Source organism: Perca flavescens, chromosome 21 (genome assembly GCF_004354835.1).
Source record: "Perca flavescens isolate YP-PL-M2 chromosome 21, PFLA_1.0, whole genome shotgun sequence".
NCBI classification, from domain to species: Eukaryota; Metazoa; Chordata; class Actinopteri; order Perciformes; family Percidae; genus Perca; species Perca flavescens.
In genome coordinates, this window is record NC_041351.1 from 17,464,586 (window position 1) to 17,486,904 (window position 22,319).

Below are 22,319 nucleotides of genomic sequence, written 5' to 3' on the forward strand. Positions count from 1 at the left end.
ATGAAAATCAGCAGCTGATTGGACGAACGCGTCACATGGGTTTGTTTTCTCCGGAAATTCAAAGCCAGACTGTCATGGCGGCCGTTCAGAATACGATCTCATATTGTACTAAAATAGTTCACTGAAACATGTTTCTGAAAACATTTTAAGCGAGAAATAGGCCGTGCAGTCGCTGAATCTGTCTTCATTTCAGCTCAACAAAGGTCAGTTTAAAAGATTTTTGTCAGATTTCGAGAGACTCTAGTTACGCTCATTCCGCTCGCCATTTCCGGGTGAGTCCTGACTGCCCTGCCGGGACACAGCGAACAGATTTGAGTCACTGACCTCGCCAGACTGTCCAACGGCCGATAATCTCCTTGGTGTGTCAGCACCTTAACAATCAGTTTAGTGGTTACCCTGTACATAGCAATAAGTTATTTTTTGTTCCATATTACACATTTTTTATTAAAAGTTGTACTTGTTGAAGTATTAGTATTTTCTCTGGATACCTTGGATTTAATTTAAAGTTTAAAAGAATAAAAAAGTGTGTGACATCGTGTTTAGGAAAAGGAGATGGCGCTCCCGTTCCTTCGGTCCAGTTCTGACATGTCCGTCATAGGAGTTTCACACTTGTCATCAGTGCTGACAATGCTGTACTGAACAGTCTCTGTTTCTGTGGCGGTTTGCTTTGTCCTGTCCTGCAGAACAGCGTGGATCAAGCCCACTGGCACAGGCAGCATAGCAAATACGATGAGTATAGCCAAAACGGCCAGAGCCCAGTCTGGGTACTCCAGGTGCTCCTCAGTCGCCTGACGAAAAAGGAATCAAATTAATCACTCAAGGACTTAAACAACCCGTAACTTATAACTACTTTGCTTTACATATTCAATGTGATATGGGAGAAATTCATCACCAAGGGCCCTATTTTAAACAATATAAGTGTGCGGCGTGAAGCGCATGGCGCAGGTGCATTTATGCCTAATTTGGCGGCGGAAAAAAGGATCCGTGCGCCAGATGCATGGTTCAAAAGGGTTGTACTTCATTGTGTCTTCATTAATTCATAGGGTTGTTTTGGGCGTAACATGCAATAAACCAAATAGTTTAAAAGCCAGGCACGTTTGTACCTTGGCGCATCGCTATTATGATGGCGTAATATTTTTATTTTTAATCTTTTGCATGTTTGTGTGCTGCTGCCCTTCCCTGTGTGTAACAAGCATAGTGTGCGCGCGCTGTGCATACGCCTAGGCTCATTTGACTAATTTGCTGTTGACTTTAGACCAGGTTTTTGTTGGTCAATGGCGTGATCACTTCCCGCTGCCTCAAGATAGAAATACGCAAAGAATTCACCTGAACACACCTCCCTGTAAGACCAGCACGCCCATGGGCGCATGTGCATTTGCTATTTAAACAACATGGGCGCTGGACGGTCTTAAAACAGCAAAGACGCTTTGCGTCAGGCTTTGCGCCGGGTGCAAGATAGGGCCCCAAGTATTTCCTTCAGGTTGGGAAGTAGGTGTGGAGAGAATATTTGCTATAGTTTTAAAGGCAGTTTGCCTGAAACATGTCTCGCTGCTGCACTTCCTATAGTTGTTGATGCTTTACTGTAGATAGCTGAGAAAATAGTTTTCAGACTCCACTGTACGATATCCACAAACAAAAACATAAATGCACCCATCTCGAATAGCTGTTTTTTTCCCCCAGCAGTAACCCATTAAGGGTGTATTTTTAAATTTTTTTTTTTTTTAAAAGATACAATTCTCCATACCTTCTCTCGGTTCCATGCCATATAAGTGGGGCGTTTGATGAACATGCGAATGGTGGTGGCGCCCAGCAGCCCCAGCATAGCAATCAGGCAGATGTATTTCCACAGATACTTGTAAATCACATTGGGACGCCAGCCCAGCATGGCCTCAATGTCATCGAGGAACCTTCAGAAACACAGAAGTAGTTCACTTTCAGAAGTTACTTTTTTCTTTTTTACAAAAAACACTGGTAAGTCTCAGAAAACTAAACTGATTAGTTGACATTTAGCTGGAATTTAAGATTTCAAGAGTTAAGACAGTCCGTCACAATCTGAAACTATACCTCACCTATCAGCTCCATATAGCCAAGACACACTGAAGGTCTCAAAAACCACCACAATGATGAGGGGCAGAGTGGCGGAGTAATCATCAAACATCATCACAAAGTAGTTCCCACAACGCTGGGTGAAGAGCAGTCCAATTACAAAGCCGATGACGCAGCTGAAAACTGCAACAACATGAACACGTTAGGGTAAAACAGTACTACTTTAAAAGACAGCATAGGCAGTCAAGCACAATGGATACATTTATGGTTTATCCTAGGGTAATGCCATTAAACTTTACTACCCAATAGCACTTAATGGGAAACACAAAATTCACACTCAGTGTTATTTGGAGTATTGTGCAAAAATCCGGCCAGTCTAATGCCACTAGGACTCAAGGCTGAGCAATACAACCAAATTAAATGTATGTATTGTAATGTATGGCTTGCATGGATTGGGATTCCCCTCCTTAAAAGAAAAACCAATGGGTGAGGTAAAAAAAAAAAAAAGAAAGAAAAGGTGTTTACTTGTGAATTTGGTCTTGTTGTTGGCCAGAGTTTTGAAGCGGTCAGTGAGTGGGGCGAGGATGCCCTCCATAGTGCCAAACATGGTACTGAGTCCTAAATTGAGCAGCATGAGGAAGAAGAGCGCTGACCAGAAGGGGCTGCCAGGCAGGAGTGACATAGCCTCTGTGAAGGCAATAAAAGCTAGACCTGTGCCCTCCACACCCTGAACACAAACAAGAGTGCCAGCTTTAGCTTTTATGTATTTTTATAAAATACACAAAAATGCATGAAAGCAAATTGATGTTAGTCCAAGAACTCAATATTTACCTGTTGCATCTCTTTTTCCAGGTCACAGTCTGTTAAATTGCCTGGGACCATATTTCCATACTGTTTAAACCAGGCTCTGTAGTCCTCTAGAGCCACAGAACTGGGATCAGAGTCGTTGAAGTCTGGCATCAGCTTTTTGTCCACATTACCACTGTGAAACTGCTCTGATAACTCCCTCATATTACTAAGAAAAGACAAAACAGAACTGTAAACATACAGTTTATGCAAAAAGACATGTCAAGAGAAAAACAGTTCAAAGGGAAATAATTTCAGAGAACATGCAAAATATTTTGTCCGACGCATAGATAATTAAAGAAACTTTGGTACCAGTAAGTTGAAAAAAATACTGACATGTTAGATACTAGCAATGCCAAACATACAGGTGTACAGAAAGGCGTACTAGTCTGTACCAATGTGAGGGACAAATTGTACTAGTGACTTACACTGAAGACATCACATAGTGCAAGTCTTTTGATACATAACTCGTTTATCCTGTAATTAAAAACATACCTGACTACACATTCCATGGCCTTGCCTTTGGCGCGGAAGCCGAGCACAGAAAACACCACCAGAGTGGCCAGCACAGATGTGAGGAAGTTTATAGTGGAGACAGTGAAGGCATCGCGGTGGCAGTTGTTGTTCTTGGGATTGTAAGAGGAGTAGGCGATAATGGACCCAAAGCCAAGACCTAAGGCAAAGAAAACCTGCGTGGCTGCCTGCCGCCACACCTGAATGTCGGCCCAAATTTCCAGCTAGAAATGTATAGAGGGAACAGCAGGTGGGTCAGGAAAATTATTCATATCTGCCTCTCGTTTCTACACTCAACCAGACATTTTATCTGCGGATACCTTGGGGTAGAACATGTAAGTGATTCCCTCCAAGGCTCCATTCAGCAGGAGCCCGCGGACGAGGAAGCAGAACAGCACCACGTAGGGAAAGATGGAGGAGAAATACATCACCTAGGAAGTGACAAAAAAAATGATAACATTAACAATTGAATCTAGACAGCTACCAGTAAAAGTGAGTTTTTTTGTTTGTTCATTATAATGTTTAGCTCTTCGGAGACTGAACTGGCTGATATGCGTTAGGGATAACAAACAGTATTAAATAAATGCTAATTTACAAAACTCCCCCAATACAGTGGGGGAAATAAGTATTTGACCCCTTGCTGATTTTGCAGGTTTGCCCACTTACAAAGAATGCAAAAATCTACAATTTTAATCATATGTACATTCTAACAGTGAAAGACAGAATCCCAAAGAAAATTTAAGAAAATCACATCATATGAATTTATTAAAATTGATAACCATCTGATGAGGAAAAACAAGTATTTGACCCCCTGGACAAACAGCATGTTAATATTTTGTAGAAAAGCCATTATTTGCCAGGACAGATGTCAAACGGTTTTTATAGTTGGTGACAAGGTTTGTGCACATTTCGGCAGGGATGTTGGCCCCTCCTCCCTGCAGACAGCCTCCAAATCATTCAGGTTCCGAGGTTGTCGCCTGGCAACTCGAATTTTAAGCTCCCTCCAAAGATTTTCAATTGATTCAGGTCTGGAGACTGGCTAGGCCACTCCAGAACCTTGATGTGCTTCTTCTTCAGCCACTCTTTTGTTGCTTTGGCGGTGTGCTTAGGGTCGTTGTCGTGCTGAAACACCCATCCTCGACCCATCTTCAGCTCTCTCACTGAGGGAAGGAGATGTCGGTCCAGAATTCCACGATACATGGCCCCGCCCATCCTCCCCTCAATACGATGGAGTTGTCCCGTCCCCTTGGCTGAAAAGCACCCCCAAAGCATGATGTTGCCACCACCATGCTTGACGGTGGGGATGGTGTTCTTTGGGTTGTACTCGGTGTTCTTTGCCCTCCAAACACGACGAGTTGAGTTGAGGCAAAAAGTTCTATTTTGGTCTCATCTGACCACATCACCTTCTTCCAGGCCTCTTCTGAGTCGTCCAGGTGGTGAATGGCGAACTTCATGCGGGCCTGTACATGTTTCTTCTTGAGCAGGGGGACCTTTGCGTGCGCTGCAGGATTTCAATCCATGACGGCGTAGTGTGTTACCAACCGTTTCTTTTGTAACTGTGGTCCCAGCTGCCTTCAGTTGATTCATCAGTCCCCCCTTGTGGTTTTGGGATGATTCCTCACCGTTCGCATGATCAGGGACACCCCACGAGGCAAGATCTTGTGTGGAGGCCCAGACCGAGGGAGGTTGGCGGTGGTGTGGTGCTTCTACCATTTCCTGATAACTGCACCGACAGTTGATCTTTTCTCTCCAAGTTGCTTTCCGATTCTCTTGTAGCCCATCCCAGCCTTGTGCAGATCAACAATCTTGTCCCTGATGTCCGTGAGAAAGCTCTTTGGTCTTGCCCATGGTGGTGACGTTGGATGCTGGTTGTTTGGGTGTTGACAGGTGTCTTTTATACAGGTAACGAGGTGAGGCAGGTGTATTTGATGTAGATAATTGGTTCGGATTGGGGCTGTGTCTTAAAGAAAGACTAACTGGCTTGTAGGAGCCAGAATACTTGCTGTTTGTCCAGGGGGTCAAATACTTGTTTTTCCTCATCAGATGTTTATCAATTTTAATAAATTCATATGATGTGATTTTCTGGAATTTTCTTTGGGATTCTGTCTTTCCCTGTTAGAATGTACATATGATTAAAATTGTAGATTTTTGCATTCTTTGTAAGTGGGCAAACCTGCAAAATCAGCAAGGGGTCAAATACTTATTTCCCCCACTGTACTTATTAACACATAATGTGGATGTTGCCATTTGAAGTGGGTCAACAGCTAAGCCAGACATTCCAGAGAGATTCCCTCACCCATAATAACCCTGGAAGCTAAGCCCAACACATGACTGGGATTGGAGCAAACAGAGAGTGCCAAAACAATGTAGCACAGGATACAATTGTGTTATTATGTCTACCTTGACAGAGGACTTGATACCCTTGGACATTCCCAGGCACACGACTGTCCAGGCCGCCAGCAGACAGCAGACCACGTAAGGGTTGAAAGAGCCCGTCTCATCTATTGAGTCTGTGATATCCAAGGCTTTGCGGTACCAGAAATACGATGTGGGGGAGCTATTTTCACATTCTTTTACTGTTGTAAAGAGGAAAAAAAAATAAATCAAATAATAGTCTAACATGTAAAACACAGCTAATTCACACACAGTTACAAATTAATTACTCCTCATGCCATTTGAACCTTAAATGAATACTTCACACTTGTAAATAGTAAGGTTTTAGCAAATATACATGTGTTTGGGAAGTACTGAGCATACGACTGGATAAATGAGACTTCGATTACACAGCACGTGTTGCGTGAGAGTTTGTAAACGGATGTTTTGATATAGTTTTTCTGTTAAACGCGGCCCCCCATTTACTTCAATTCATCAAGGATTTACTCCGTTTTCAGTTTCTGTTTCAGCATGGAGTCATCAACAAATGACAATGTTTTCTTCAAGAATTCAGGATAACACAGTGTGAGTAAATGATATTCAGAATGATGATTTTAAGTGTGAAGTACTCCTTTAATGTTTACCTGTTACATTCCCCTGTTTTGGGCACTGTTCCCAAGGCAACGGGTACTGGAACGAGTTCCCAAGATAGAAAAGACTCCATGCAAGGATCACGTTGTAGTAGAGAGCCACAAAGAAACATACCTGAGGACATGGGAGAACAAGAGTATCCGGTTTTTATCATCACACAACAGCCTGCCTCTTTGCAAATACTTCATCATAGTTTTTTTTCCAATTGGATACACCATTGCACCCTCGCCCTACTCATACAGCACTGTGCTTTTCTAGACAATGGCAAAAAGGTGTTCCGGGAAATAGGAAATTACTGACTGAAGCAGAAATGTACAACACAAAATGACACCTGGAATACATTCATCATCATATACTTAACAATCCTAAAGGTGGGTCAATCATTTACAAATCAGTATCTTACCACACAGCTGGAGTAGCCGATGCCTGCCAGCTTGGGGGAGATGTACTTCCACACTCCAATGCTGCCCTGTCGGATGGCCTGACCGGCTGCCAGCTCCAGGAAGAACAAGGGAATGCCCACGACCAGCATCAGCAGCACATACAGGAGGAGAAACGCTCCTGAGGAGAAGAGGTGACCAGCACTCTGTTAACAAATGAGCACCACAATTTGATACACCGAACCGACATGATGTAAAGGAGAAGTAGAGGTTTGTGCCAGACTGTGATCTTTAAATCCCACACCATTCTCATGACTGCCACCTGCAATACAATGTTCTTTTGAAAATATGTCTAAAAGATGTGGACACACAGGGCCGACGGCAGACTGTTGACAGAAAAGCCAGTCGAAATTATCTGTCTCCCCGGGTTGGTCCAAAAAGTGCCACAGAACACATCAAAAAAGAGAGACGAGACGAGACGAGACGAGACGAGACGAGACGTAATACATCTCTATAACAGCAGGCGGCGCTAATCTGTATTGTTGCCCAAGAAATGAAAACCAGCAGCTGATTGGACGAACGCTTCACATGGGTTTGTTTTCTCCGGGAAATTCAAAGCCAGACTGTCATGGCAGCCGCTCAGAATACGATCTCATATTGTACTAAAATAGTTCACTGAAACGTGTTTCTGAAAACATTTTAAGCGAGAAATAGGCCATGCAGTTGCTGAATCCGTCTTCATTTCAGCTCAACAAAGATTTTCGTCAGATTCTGAGAGACTCTAGTTACCTCCTGGTATTGGTAACCGAATGGTTACAACGATGCATGCCACATAAGCGCAAACTTTGTAACATGTCATACCCCCCTCTCTCTCCCATTTCCTGTATGCCTCGTCACTGTCAATTGCCGCAATACCAACCCCCCAAAGACGCCAAAGACAAAAGTAAAAAAAAAACAAAAAAAACTTTAATTTAATCGTTATGGAGTTTACATAGTTTCCCTTAGAAACAGATATAAAGCAGATGATGGAACATCAGACTTCAGAGCAGTGTTTTTTTGTGTTGCTTACAGATAGTTTATACATCTATAAACATTATGTTAAAGTGATGGTTCGGAGTAATTTCACCCTAGGGTCCTTTGCACCATGACCTCGAGCCAAACACCCCCCCAGAAGCTTTTTTCACCTGGGTCTAACATTGGGAGAGTAAGCGTAGAGTAGCGTTATCAGCTGAATAGCTTATTAGCGCAGGGGCTAATGGACCCACGTTTGTATCTCGTAAATGACCCCGCTTAAAATGCCCGAAATGATACCAAACTTCTACACTAGTACAAATAGATTATGTACTCATAAAACGATGGATTGGAAAGTTTGTAAGTACACCAGAAGTTTATGAACACTTGCCTGCTTTTTACATACATGGAATAGTCTCTCTTTCTGGTACTCTCTCTCTCTTTATATCACATTCTTGACCTGTGATGATGACACTGACTAAAATACAGTATATTCTGCACCCACAACATTTGTGAGTCCCATGGGACCCACAGGACCCAATCCTATCCAGCCATCTAACATGGATGACAATAATAGGTACTCACCTCCTCCATTTTGATGGCACAAATATGGAAACCTCCACACGTTTCCGAGCCCGACGCTGAATCCCACCTGAGCCAAAAAATACTCTACTTTACTGTTCCATCCTGCTCGAGCAGCAGGCTCAGACGAGGCCTCCTGGCTCTCTTCACCAACATAGCAGTCGATCTCGGACTCTGTGGTTCCTGCCCTGTCATCGTCAGTTGGCAAGGGCTGCTTCTCCATCTAAGAAAATAAAAATAAAAACTGGTGAGAATGGAGAGTACATAAGCACTGTGCTGTTGCTGACCACCCATGATAGTCAACACAGCTACCCTGTTGATTTCTCATAGATTTATGTAGACTTTTCTGCTTCTGCGTCATTTGTGGCCTTTACTTGTGGTGTACCTGAAATAGACATACCGGTACTACTCTGACTCCAGCAAGCAATGATACTTTTTCACGGATACACTGTGTGTGTGTGTGTGTGTGTGTGTGTGTGTGTGTGTGTGTGTGTGTGTGTGTGTGTGTGTGTGTGTGTGTGTGTGTGTGTGTGTGTGTAACCGAGCTAAAACTGATATGCAGTCTAATCTAACAGTCCTGTGATACATCCTACCTTCACGAACGTCTTCATGCTCAGTTTTTATAGTTTTAGAGTGTTAAATAAACGTCATGGAGATTAAAAGACCTTAGTGTAGCCTAACGTTTACAGCAGCCAGCTATCCCACCAGCTAGTTGATTGCTTTAGCCTATCCTTACACGGGAATAAAATAATCCTTGATTAGACTAACGTTACATGAGTCCAATAAAAGCATGTTCTCACATACTTCACATTACTTTGAGCACCCGTTTCCAAACATCACGTTAATATCACCTTTACTTTTAAGAAATAAAGTTGTAATCTTTTTGCGCGGTGCCATGGCCAAGTAACGTTTACGTTACATCCCCGACCATCTGTCTTTGTCTGGACTGTCTGATACTGTGAACACACAAAAAACACTTCTGATAAACAAAACTTACCTGTCACCAGAAAATGTCGTCAACGAAGAGGTAGAACAAAAGCCGGAGATGGTAGAAAACGGAGAATATCGGCGATAATACTTTATTCTTAGGTCTTTTCAAAGCAGGAAACGAGCACGTGTGGCTGTTGTCTGATCTGTCACTTTGTTATCAACCACGTCGCGAGCTGAGTTATGGTTCTGTTTCTGTTTCTGTTTGTCAAAATAAAACTAACATATGAGATACTTTGATGCCAATATTCAACTATATAGAAAGATATAAAAACTCATATGTGCGTTGATAATTCTCTTTCTTACAGCCGGTGTGTTCTCGCGGTTTATTGGTTTAGCCGTGGGTTTGGGTCTTCCGCGAGACGCATACAGTACGTGCTGCTTTCAGGGGCTGCACGAAATCTGTATACCATAGGTAGCACGGACACAAGTACAAGCATCCTGTTGCGATGGTCATTTCATAATCTATTAATGTCGACTATTTCTCTAATGAGTTGATTAATAGTCTACAAAATGAGAAAAAATATTGAAAAGTTTCCATCAGTTTTTTAAGAACCCAAGGCAAAGTCTTCAAATAGTTTGTTTTGTTCAACTAGGCTAACGATCCAAAAGCCAAAAACTATGACATTTAAAACGGTAGAAAACAAAGAAACTCAGCTCACATTTTAAAAGCTGAAACCAGTGAATGTTTGTCTTTTTTATTATTAACTTATCGTCGCTTCATAAAGGTGCAAGAAAATAAATAGAAATACTCCAGTTAAGTTCAAATAAAAAAAAGGTATAAGGCTACTCAAGTAAATGTAGTTGAAAGGGTTGCAGGTGCTGTTGACGTTTTTGAGCCCAACTCGACAACGATGTGCAGCTTTTGCTTTTTCTCAATTTAAATGGTCCTCATGATTGAGTCCCGGGGGCTCTCATATACACAGGAGGAGTCTTGAATGCAGCATAAGCCCAAACACCGATTTTCCAACAGTGACTGTATGTAGTTTAACAGTGTAAGTGGGACCCTACCATTATTTTAGTATTTATCATAGCAGGGGTCGTCTGTAATTGACAGGACACCATTTTAAATAGTAACGATGATAAGTTGATATAATAAAGTTAAATCATCTGATCACATTTGATCCACATTTTAATGGATTGTCAAACCTAACGCGGCGAATATTCACAATCTGTTAAATCTTCTGTAGCCATATTCCCTGGTTTAGTTCATTTTAGTTTATGAAAAAAAAAAACTGGCTGATGCAATAGTCGGCTCCTATCATCGAACATAGACTGCAATCATGTCACGTCCTAGTGCTGTAACAGCATTCCTTTTTAGATTCTGTAAAAAAATGATCAGTCCCACAGGATAGCTATTAGTTCTCACAGTATTGACCTAACAGTGACATTTCTCTGAAACGCACCGCGTAGTCACACACGCTGCATGCCACGTATGCCTGTTTTGGAGGCAAATAAAACACACATTCTACTGCCACTATCAACTCATACTAGGCCTACAGTATAATCTGCGCTTGTAAATTACGGGATGCATTTATTAATAAGTGATAAATACCTTGTGGTATGAAATGATAGAGCTATAGGTCCTTGACAAAGTTTCCAAATATCCAAAAACCAAAGTCAAGTGGTCACCTCTCTTGCTGCCACTTCTCCTGACTCCGCCTATCTCTCTCCTATTGGCGGATAAAGTGGAGACTTGTCCACCTCCAATAAAAGACTGTTATGAAATCTGACACCCCACTTTTTTAAACTCCATAGTATACATGGAGTACCCCTGCCACACCCCCTCCAAACCTAATGCATGTGCATAAACATGTTTAGTTTATTCCCAAGGTGCCAAGAAGTTGTAGGCTAACTATCAGTAACATGCTAAAAATCTCCAACTGTTCCAATAATGTTATAAGGTTTAAATGCAGTTCAAAACCTTATATACACTGCTAGAATCATATTGTGGTGAGTGAATAGTGAAACTCTATTGAAATCAGCTTAAAGCATACACTCCCCCCAGGTTGCCAAAAATCCCAAATTCCAAGAGAAAATACAGAGAACATGACCTCAGTTTTGCCAGTTGTAGCCATGGCACTGTACAATTTCCCCAAATGTTCCCCAATGTGAAATGTGTGCACTTGTTGGGTATACAGGAGAAAGAATGAGTAAATATTGTTATCTCTAAGGTGAGGTAGTAGATGGGGCGGGGCTGCGTAAGGTGACACACCTCTGCCCTAAAAGCTTTTAATACCATTTAGAGGAGAGTGAGTTACACTAAGACCCAGAACACTGAAAGGTTTTACTGTTAACACCAGGAATAAAGTATTGGAAGCCTATCAACCTTGGTAAGTTGAGCAAACATCCATTTCCAATCATCACTCTCTGTTGTAGTCAGAATTCGTAACATTTAAAACTACTTAACTCTTAAATGAATTTGGGCACGTACAGTTACAATGTATCAGAAACTGCACTGAAAGACTTTGTGAAACTTTGTCACGTTTGATATTTTTTGTGCCACCTGTGATTACTGTGTACTAATTTATCAATTTACTTTCAAAACGTAGCCCCTGCTAATTCAATCTTTTTGTCCATTTAATGGAACTACTTGTGTGGATTTTCTGAAATTGAAAACTGAATCATAGGTCAACACATTTATATTATTTAACAAAATTCTGACCAAAACATGACCTTTTTCCTCCCAAATTGTGTTGTAATATAGACATGTCCTGTTGACTGTACAGTGCATTATAACAATACTCTGGGTGGCTGATATTGTGTGTTTTGTAACACAGGGTGGTGTGCTGAGGTCCTTTTCTTGCTAATGCTTTTTTTTTTTGTATAGGAAGGTTGATTCTCAGAAGGGCTGATGTAGGAATTCAGTCATCTTAAAATGTATTTTAACTTAACAATAGTGTGCACACAATGCAATGCTAATTTTGGTCGGACTTTTATTTTGAAATACTATTTTATTAAATGAGTACGAAACCAACCACACCAGTTTTGCTCAGGCTGTACGCACCAAAAAAGATGGAAACCACTTTTGGTAAAGTATTTTTTAAATGAAACTAGTCTTAAGAAAATGTAAAGTGATACTGGAAGTTTGCTTTCTTGATATCAGTGATTCCAGTATCATTGGCCACTTAGGAGCAGAGAGAACGGTGAGATCCATTGTACTGTTGTCAGACTGGTTGGGCGGCTCACTCACTCACACAGCGTAATGCCAGGTTGCTGAAGCAGCTCAAATAGACTGAAATAGGGGTATGGAAACATTGAATGAGGACTTGTTAGTTTAGAGAAAGCTAAGATTAAACTGCTGCCTGCCTTAAAACAACACCATCAGTACCAGTTGAACTGTCTGTGAATGGATCAAAGGTCCTTTGACAACACTTTTTGTAACTCCACCTAAAATGTTTTCTGATCCCCTCTATCCAGCTGTGTATTCATAGAAAGCCGCTCTCTCCACCAGACTAAGGATGACAAACATCTCACGATATCTTGTTAATGTAAGTCTGATCTGATGCACCTTTTCCTCAGAGTGATATTCTTTAAAGATGCCTTATTCTTCAAGTCTTCATCCTTTACTTCTCTCATCCCTGCTTGCAGCACCTGCTGACTTTCTCACTCCAGGACGGGGATGTGCGGAATGTGGAGGAAGCCCGGTCCCGTTTCTCCGTCCTGGCCCAGAGCCAAAAGCTGTGGAGTCAACAGATGTACCTGGATGTTGGAGCGAAGGCCATCCATCTCCGAGACACACAGAGCCAGGTGAGAGCAGAAGCGTGGTGGTCAACAAATAGGCCTGTGAACAACTCAATGGATGAAGATTTATAAGAGAAATGCCGTTCATATTTTGCATGCATAATGACATTCAATTTCATCTACTGGTGCAGGACGAGCTGGAGAACTACCCTTTCAAATCCATCTACCGCTGTGACGCCATTAACACAGAAAAGCACTTCAAATCCCTCCTTCTGTTGGTCTGCCAAAGTGCAGACCTGAACAAGCCAGACATTCTGTTCTTTAACTGCGAGACTGTGAAGGTGAGTAATGACGTGAGCACCTTCCCCAGTGTGTCCCACCTGACTCTCGTGTGTCCGTTTGAATCATCGGCCTGGTTCAGGTTAAACGAGTGATGCCACTTCTTGATTCTTATTCGCAGGCAGAGCAAATCCGTGACGACATTGCACACGCAGTTTCGGGTTCCTCCACCGGCAGCAGGAGTAAGAAGCTCCCTGATGCCCTCAGGTACAGTGAATGTCATGGTGACAAGACAAAAACAAAGTCTCTGACAAAACATCAAAATGGCTCTCTTGTAGTCTTTAAAACTGAAAACCATCCATTTAATGTTGTGGTAATTCAAGCTTTTAAGTGCCCAATTTCCATGTCTTATTGTGGTTTTTAATGGAAGAAAGTGTTTCTGTGTGAATGTTTACATTCACATTGTCTGGGAGGACGATAATGGGCAGCCAAACAAACGACAGACACATATAGTAAATGATCATTCAGACCAATCTCCCATTAAACTGTTTGCATTTCTCCTCTATTTCTATTATGTCCTATTTTCCCATGAATGAAAACAGCCATGGTGTCACCATTCACCTGTCTGAGAGAGAGAGAGAGAGAGAGAGAGAGAGAGAGAGAGAGAGAGAGAGAGAGGACAGTGTAAACAGCTGAGACAGAGAAATACCTGTTTTACTGGTTCCCACATAACTTATGAAGGTGTGACAGAGTTAACCAAGCCATTGTGACAGAAAGCAGAGAGAGCAGTGGAGGAATATGACAGCAGCGCTGAACAGATTTTCTTCTTCGGAAAAAGAAATCTCTTTTTAGGACGTGTGAAGGACAGACAAAATGTGGTAAGACGGACGGATGGCTGAATTTTTGGATAATGATTCAGTAAAGCGAGCGTAAAGTTTGAGTCAACACTCTCACAGGTATTTGCATTGTTTGGCAAGAGTAGGCAAACGTACAAAGGTTTGTCCACGTCCTTGTGTCTTCCATTTCAAAACTGGCTGCTGGTTTGTTTAAAAGGAGAGTTTAGACTGAAGCACAGTGTTGTGTGCAACGTAGGCTCTAGCCGTGAGAAAGCACAGTCAGACTGTTTACTGTACTTTCAGAGTGGAATAAGGGCAGCAGGGTTGATTTTCAGAGTCATCACATTATGTGTATTGATGGAGGACTGCGTTGTCTGGCTGGATCCACTGACCAAATATGTTGTAACTTGTCTCCAATTCTGCATCAATCTGAGGCTCTCGGAATGAGACTGTCTTCAATCCACTGTGTGTTTGACTTCTTTAAGGGTGTTTCCTGTTTTTGTGCCGAGTGAACGACCCCTGCCACTATCAACGAGCAGGCTGTGAACGTTACCTGTAGTGTGAGTGTAGCAGGGCTGAAACTCTCCCTCTCGTCCTCTAGGCTTCCTCACAGTGAGGGAAAGATGATCGACCCCTATGAAATCCCGAAACCCCCCGGCCCACATGCTCCAAATCCCCCACCAGCCAATCCTCCACCTTACCCTGGACACAGAGGTAAGAAAAAAGTCATTTTCACATGAATGCTTGTGTACAACTTTAAAAGTAAGGGTTTGACATGATAAGAAGGCAAGAGCAAGGAAAAGAGAGAAGTGAGAGGTATTTAGGAGCACAGAGATTGCTTTGTGTGTTTTTTGTGTGTGTGTAGGGGGGAGAGGGTTCAAGGTAAAGGGGCAGGGATTCCAAATGCAGGAAAGACCAGGGCTATGAATGGAAATGGATGAACTGAATCCTCACCTCTCTTCTACAACAGGCGGGCCTGATATCTCCTTCCTGCGAGCAGAGCGAGAAGTGGTACGCCTCCTTCGTCACCTTTGTGTCTTTTCGGTCACCTGTTTGGCATAGTTCATATCTGAACAGAGTAACAAATTGTTTCTCCCTTCCTCAGAGGATCCTCAATCACTGTTTCGATGACATTGAGATCTTCATGGGCAAGCTGCAGCAGACTGCAGAGGCTGCGACTGTGCTGAACCAGAGGAAGAAGAAAAAGAAGAGAAGTAAAAAGCAAAGTGCTGAAGGTAAAAGGAGAAAGATGGATTCTTTTTGCAGTTGAAATAACACCGCTTATGGGCGCTGATCTATTTTCTTGTGTTTTTCTGTACAACAGAAGATCTACTCACTGCAAAGGCCCGTCCTCCGCCAGAGGAGGAATTCATCGATATCTTCCAGAAATTCAAATATTGCTTCAGCCTGTTGGTGTGTATCCAGTCAGGCCATGCTTACATTTTTTTGGGCGGGTTATCTTGCTGTGCTCCATAGTGAATTCTTCTATTTCTTTCTTTATAGGCCCGTCTGACATCAACCATCTCCAATCCTTCATCAGAGGAGCTTGTTCACCACATATTCAAGCCTTTGGATATGGTGAGTGTTACAACCTCTACATCTCCACTACACACAAGGCCTCGATTAATAAAAAAATAACCTGCATAGGACTTGACCAATATCTTAAAATAAATCTAGTGTCTCGTGATGTCACATAATTTACTATATGGGAGCAGATGTACAGAGGATAAAGGTTTAGATAACATTTGGAGACGGCCATGGTAATTCGGTTCTATAATAGATGTTATTTTGATTATTTACCTGAAGGTAGTGGTTCAAAAAGCAGGATAAAGGCAGTATGTTTGTCCATGAGCCGGTATTAAACACAAGTGTAAAAAAGAATGTTTCATGTCAGAATAATGGAAATATGTCAGTGTAGTTGAGTACAGAAAGTTCCATTAAGTATTTACACAGGGCAGTTCCATGTGTGTGTGATAGCCTAATTGAAATTCCAAACACTCAGCAGCGCTTCTTTGTTCTGGTTTACGTGGCAGTATTTGTATGCAGGTATGTGTTCTTGGTACACACTTTGATGCAACATTTGGTTTAGATTTGCTTTTTGCTTCAAAGGCCACATTGCTGTCCCCTGACTGCTGCTTTGAATTACAGCACTGGTGTATTCCAGCTGTCAAAAGTAGGTCATTTGTGATGTAAAATATTATGGCAAAAATATTGTAACTTTCCAAATCAAAAACTCTTACATGAAAGCCAAACAATAATGTAGCCTTCACTCTTGACATTGCAGTCTGAAAGTACTGCACACACCACGAGTCAGCAGAAACTGGAAGAATTTGACTGATTAAAAATGAAATGTGAATCATCAGACATGGAATGTCAGGTGTGTCTCGGCTGATGTTTGATATAACAGTAAAGCAATGAGTTATGAATCAGTCCAAGTGAATTAAAGGGTAGAATGGGTGTGTTTGATTTGTGTATACTGACACACCTGAATGGAAACAGACCCATATTTCTGGGACTGTGTATGTCACTTCTTCATGAGTGTGTGTGTGTGTGTGTGTGTGTGTGTGTGTGTGTGTGTGTGTGTGTGTGTGTGTGTGTGTGTGTGTGTGTGTGTTGCTTGTGTGTGTAAATGCATCCATTAGGCTTTTATGTGTGTTTCTGTGCTTTAACAAACACAAAGGTTGTTTTTAGTTTAATTAATAAGTGGCGTGTGCAAATGAATTAAATAATGTGTACCAACCTGAAATCAGCAGGAATATTGTCTCCATTTTTCCTAAAGCACCGATCATTGTTCGATTTTCATAATCACACCTCGTTTTTGCAGACTGGGAGCATGAATTCTGGTTTTGTCTTATCTGGGTGTGTACAGATGGTGAGAACAACAGGAGGACCAGCTCTGGGAGCCTCAGTGTCCAGCCCCGCCCTGACCAGCTCTGCTGTCTCCCTGCTACAAGACAACCTGAGCGAGGAGGAGAGGCAGCTGTGGACGTCTCTGGGTCCCAACTGGACGCTGCCGCGGTCAGTACCAACAATCACTGGGCCAGCCAGTCTGGCAGTGGTATTTTTTTAAGTGAAGTAACATGGAATATCTTTAGTTTATTTTGCCTGGCTTCTCCTGAGATAATTTATTATATCTCTTCTTTGTCATATGTATCAAATATTGGCTGCTCGTTCACCTCTAAGCATAGCATAAAATAGACAGTGACATTTGATTTGTTATGGTAATGTTTTAATGGGGAATTTTTGTGTAATAAATATTTACACCCAACCCAACCAACAGGACATACTGTAAAAATGGTCCAATTTGTAGATATTTAGTATTGGCACAAAATGATGACTACTGCCATATTTAAAGGTCCCATATTGTTAAAAAGTGAAATTTCCATGTCTTTTTTAAAATTATAAATCAGGTTGAGGTGCTATATAAATACTGTAATACTGTTTTTGAACATTAAATCATGTAAACGTGTTCTAATAGAAACCCAAAATACAAGGATGAACCTGAAAATGAGCATGATATGGAACATATGATGTGTGTTAACTTCCAAAAACTGGATTAACAGTAATCCTAGTTTTGTTTACACTGTAGACTATATCGATAACGTTTCATTTCTGGGATTGTTCAGGTGCCTCATTTCAGCCGGGTGTCTGTCACCTTCCACTTCCTTTGTGTTGGCATTCTAAACTCCGGTCGATTAATAAGGACTATCTAACTGCTCCTCAGATCTCTGCAGGGTGAATCCAGACAGCTAGCTAGACTATCTGTCCAATCTGAGTTCCTTTCCAAGGCTATTTTGCAGAGGCACCGTTGCTGCGTCCGGCGCTTAGCGCCACCCAAGACGATTGTGATTGGTTTAAAGAAATGCCAATGAAAAAGCCCTCCTCCGCGGCGCTGTGGAGGAAGGTCTGGCAATGCGAGACTAGTCACACTGTAAAGTAAAAACCCCAATAGTAACGAGGGCCAATGCAGTGACTGTCTGTGTGTGCTTTCTCAGCTCTCAGCTCAGAGGGCCTGTGGCTCCCTACACTCCTGTGTTCTTGGACGGTTGGAAGCCGGAAGCCTCGAGAGCAGACGGGCAGGTTTGGGAGGATCCGGTCGACTCACAGCACAAACATGAAGCCCTCCGATTACAACAAGTGGTAAGGAATACCTGTGTGTGACACTATATGAGTTAGACACTTGCTCCATTGTGTGTCAAAGGAGAGGAGCATGTGTGTACAAGTGTGTAAAAGTACAACACACGGGTTGAACGTAATAACAGACACACAACAATACGTAGGCCTAAATATCAAGTACAATACACACTAGAGCTGCACTTTATCTGAGTTGCCTCAGTTCACCTCACATTTCTGTCACACAGTGCTAAAAACTGTATATAGTGTATATGTGTGATGATAGGATCGTGTTTGCACTAACATAACCTTTTATTCCTGTGATGTTAACAATTTTTGGCATACGTTATAATTATTAACGATGCTCCCATTGGCACATTAAATGAATGTTGAAAGAGGAGTTTTTGCTGATGAAAAGACTTAAAGCATCTTACTTTACTCTCTTGGTTAGTCGCCTTGTTTTTCTCTGGAAAGCTGACTCAAAAAAGAGGAAACTCCATGAACCTGTCTCTCTGTGCCCTGTGTGTCTCGCTTTCAGCCACAGCAGCAACAGCCACAGCCAGTTGGTCCTGCAGACCCTCATACCAGTGATGAAACGTAGGTGATCTTAAAGAAGCAAATCCATCCTCTGCTACAATTTCCCCCTCGACCGCATGATAACTAGGGTTGGGTACCGAAACCCGGTTCCACTATGGAAGGAATCGGACCAGATTAGAATGCAAATTTCGGTTCCTATTTTCGGTTCCACTTAATGTGTCGACTGAAATGTTTTCCCTCTGTCGCTCCGAAACGGATGTAAAAATATCACCTTCTCTTTCTTATTATATATTTAAGTACTTTAAAACGTTAATATATTGTTACATTTAAATAATTTTCAATTGAAAAAAAAGAGACTTTCTTTGATGTCATTTTTCAGTTTTTCAAGAATCGGTTTAAAAATACCGGTTCGGCATCGGAATGGTAAAAATCCAAACGGTACCCAACCCTAATGATAACAGCCTGTCTCCTTACCTCTCAGAGACGGCAGCACACTCCCACCAGAGTCTGACAGGCTCTACAGCTGCACTTATGACTTCATAGCCAGGAACAGCAGTGAGCTTTCAGTGCAGCAGGGGGAGACACTCGAGGTAATAAAGTCAAGTAGCCTAGTACACAGAGTAAGGCCTCATAAAGGTTGATCAGATACACCCAACAGTACGCTGACTGACTGCAACTTCTCCGTCTGACAGGTGATTGAATCGTCCAAGCGCTGGTGGAAGTGTCGCAATCGGTTCGGTCAGATCGGATTTGTTCCCTTCAATATCCTGGATCCCTTGGCTCACACAGACAGCCCCGGGAACAATAAACACCCCAGTGTAAGACACAAAAACACACATGTATGCATATACGCACACACACACACACACACACACACACACACACACACACACACACACACACACACACACACACAACAGAGGTATGCTTTCACCTGTACATACCCGAGTGAATTCCAGTGTGATTTTCTCCCCGCTCCTCATTCCTGCAGGCTCCAGCTCCACCTCCCCTCGCCAAGACCTTCTCTGTCGTCCCACGCAGCTCTTCTCCTGTTACACCCCAGGCCAACACCCACACCCCCCAGCGCCCATACAGTCAACATATACCAGCCTCAGATGACACAGATAATAAAGGTACCAAAAAAGTGTGTGTGTCACATAAATGCTACAAGGTAGTTTGAATAATAGGAGCTATAATGTCCTAGACTCTGTGTGTGTGTGTGTGTCTCCGAGATTAAAAGCACACAGACTGGATTGACTAGAAAACTTGCAGTTATATTCCTCTGCCAACTAGTCATGTTGCAGTTTCCTTCCATGTCTGTCCAGACTCATACGTGTAGGCTAGTGAAGACTTTGAAGGAAATGAATGAAATGTATTAGGTGTATTTTTTTGGAGAAACATGGATGCTTTACATACATCTTCAACCCGGCAGCACAGAAAAATCTATACAATCACCACAGTTCAAACGTGGACACCCAAGTCCACCAGTTCATCATGAGATATCGGACGGACGGCCAATATGAAAACATAATGCCTCCAGCACTGAGGCATAGAAAAAAAAAAGAGCTATACGGTAATATGTACTTAATTATGTAATTATGTCACTCAATTATGTAATTATGTCACTTTTAAATGTTCCAGTCATGTTGATGAATGACGAGCTGCTCCAGAGGCTGACCAATGGAAAGACCAACGTGAACAAACCTCTGGTCATCCCTCGTTCCGCAGAGACGTCCGTGCCTCTGGACTACCACTCTCCTCCAGACGAGGTAGCCGAGTGGCTCCGGGGGAAGGGCTTCAGTGGACCGTGAGTGACATCACAACTATGGACCAGATGTTTACAGACTGGGAGTGCTCCCAGTACAATGTTATCTGTTCTTTAAAAAGTCAACATAAAATGACCCCCTCCCTTTTACACTGATAAACAGCTTTTAAAGGAAATGAATACAAGTTTTTTTTTTTTTTTTTTTTTTTTTTATTATTGTCTAGATTCCAACTTTGGAGTCATTTGTATGTTTTGTCCCTCAGGACGGTGTCATGTTTGGGAGTGCTGACAGGCGCCCAGCTCTTCTCTCTCAACAAGGAGGAGCTACGAGCTGTGATTCCAGACGAGGGCGCCAGAGTGTACAGCCAGCTTACTGTGCAGAAAGCACTGCTCGAGGTGAGTTAAAGGACAATTATGCCCTAAAATATGTGTCAATATCTGAGAGTGTGTAGAGATAGTGATGGTCAAATGAAGCTTCGTGAACCAGTGTCCTTACTTTCTGAGCTCACTAGATGGTGCTCTCTGTTCAAAAAAAAGGTGAAATGAATGGGTTTTCAAACCCTTTTTTGAACCGAGAGCGCTATCTAGTGAGCTCAGAAAGTAAAGACACTGGTTCGCGAAGCTTCATTTGACCATCACTATGTAGAGATATCAGAACATTTCTGACAGCAGGCAAAGACAAAATCTTGAGTATAAAAAGATTTTTTTCACTGGATGCACTAAAAACTACAGCAAGTTACAAAGGGTTAACCCCCCCCCAAAAAAAACAAAAAAACACTAGTTTTAGGACAGTGACACTGCATCCAGTCTCCAAAGTGCAATTATAGTTTAAAAATATTTGAAACAGAATCAGGTAGTTGGAAAACTTGATACTGAAACTTGAAAATGAATCTACATTTCATACATTTGCAACTTGGTGGAATGTCTCACATTTATTCTGTGAGTATGAACATTTTCTTTTTGGACTGATAAACCATCTTATTGATGCTATTGAGTCAGTTTATTATGGCATGACTGTATTTAGTGAATTACTTGCCTGTTAAATTATGTCTCTGCTAAGTTGTCGTGTCACACAGGCATAGTTTTCACTAAGGTCTCTATTCAGCCTTGTAGGCCACATTAACACCTTTTGAACTCTGTTGTTGAGGGCATTTTGATTCTAGGCAAATACTGTATCAGATGCTTAAGTATATATAGATGTTTGTATTACAACACGACATTCTCCTTCATAAAAAATACTGAGCCTTTAACCTTCATCTGGTCTAATTTGCTTCGGCTTTCTACAGGATGCAAGAAGGGCCACGGAGTTGGAGACCGTCATGGAGAAACAGAAAATGAAGGTGGATCTGAAACTGGAGAGCAGCACATTGTGAGCAGCAGGCGCTTCTACATTAAGAGTTTTACATGAAGGATTTTTCAGATGTGTGTATATATATATATATATATATATATATATATATATATATATATATATCTCCAGAGAGCAGACTTGACCATCTAACATTGTCTGCCAAGACCATCATGCTATACCATATGTGCCATTATGACATAATTAGTTCATCTTAAAAGTATATGGCTGCAAATCATAAATGTAAGCTTTTAATGGAAGTAGTAGCTGTCCAAATTAATTGTAACATTAAAGAACACTATTTGTAATGTATGTTTAATGTCAATAGTTTTCTTCAATCTAGAAAGGACTGACTTAAAACAAAATGT

At 41.9% G+C, this 22,319-nt stretch overlaps 2 protein-coding genes across 3 annotated transcripts; one reads left to right on the forward strand and one right to left on the reverse strand.

The window, feature by feature from the left end:
- Positions 1-301: 301 nt before the first annotated feature.
- Positions 302-11,060, reverse strand: LOC114548308 (sodium-dependent neutral amino acid transporter B(0)AT2-like). 2 transcript variants are annotated; one of them, XM_028568176.1, is made up of 12 exons: positions 10,945-11,060; positions 8,406-8,625; positions 6,833-6,990; positions 6,423-6,543; positions 5,806-5,981; positions 3,726-3,836; positions 3,388-3,629; positions 2,878-3,061; positions 2,572-2,773; positions 2,070-2,229; positions 1,745-1,907; positions 302-788 (listed from the first exon to the last, which is right to left on the reverse strand). In XM_028568176.1, the coding sequence occupies exons 2-12, from the start codon at positions 8,623-8,625 to the stop codon at positions 540-542; spliced, it is 1,986 nt and encodes a 661-aa protein (XP_028423977.1). In that variant the 5' UTR covers positions 10,945-11,060; the 3' UTR covers positions 302-539. The 2 variants fall into 2 exon arrangements, with proteins under 2 accessions (XP_028423977.1, XP_028423975.1); XM_028568174.1 differs by lacking the exon at positions 10,945-11,060 and adding an exon at positions 9,400-9,812.
- A 1,748-nt stretch (positions 11,061-12,808) lies between these two features.
- Positions 12,809-22,024, forward strand: LOC114548309 (epidermal growth factor receptor kinase substrate 8-like protein 1). Its single transcript, XM_028568177.1, has 20 exons — positions 12,809-12,880; positions 12,981-13,139; positions 13,265-13,414; positions 13,534-13,619; positions 14,205-14,230; positions 14,468-14,481; positions 14,728-14,906; positions 15,148-15,199; positions 15,294-15,423; positions 15,513-15,601; positions 15,692-15,766; positions 17,058-17,206; positions 18,184-18,325; positions 18,840-18,898; positions 19,320-19,428; positions 19,531-19,656; positions 19,830-19,971; positions 20,480-20,645; positions 20,867-20,999; positions 21,890-22,024. The coding sequence occupies exons 1-20, from the start codon at positions 12,851-12,853 to the stop codon at positions 21,974-21,976; spliced, it is 2,103 nt and encodes a 700-aa protein (XP_028423978.1). The 5' UTR covers positions 12,809-12,850; the 3' UTR covers positions 21,977-22,024.
- The last annotated feature ends 295 nt before the right edge of the window (positions 22,025-22,319 follow it).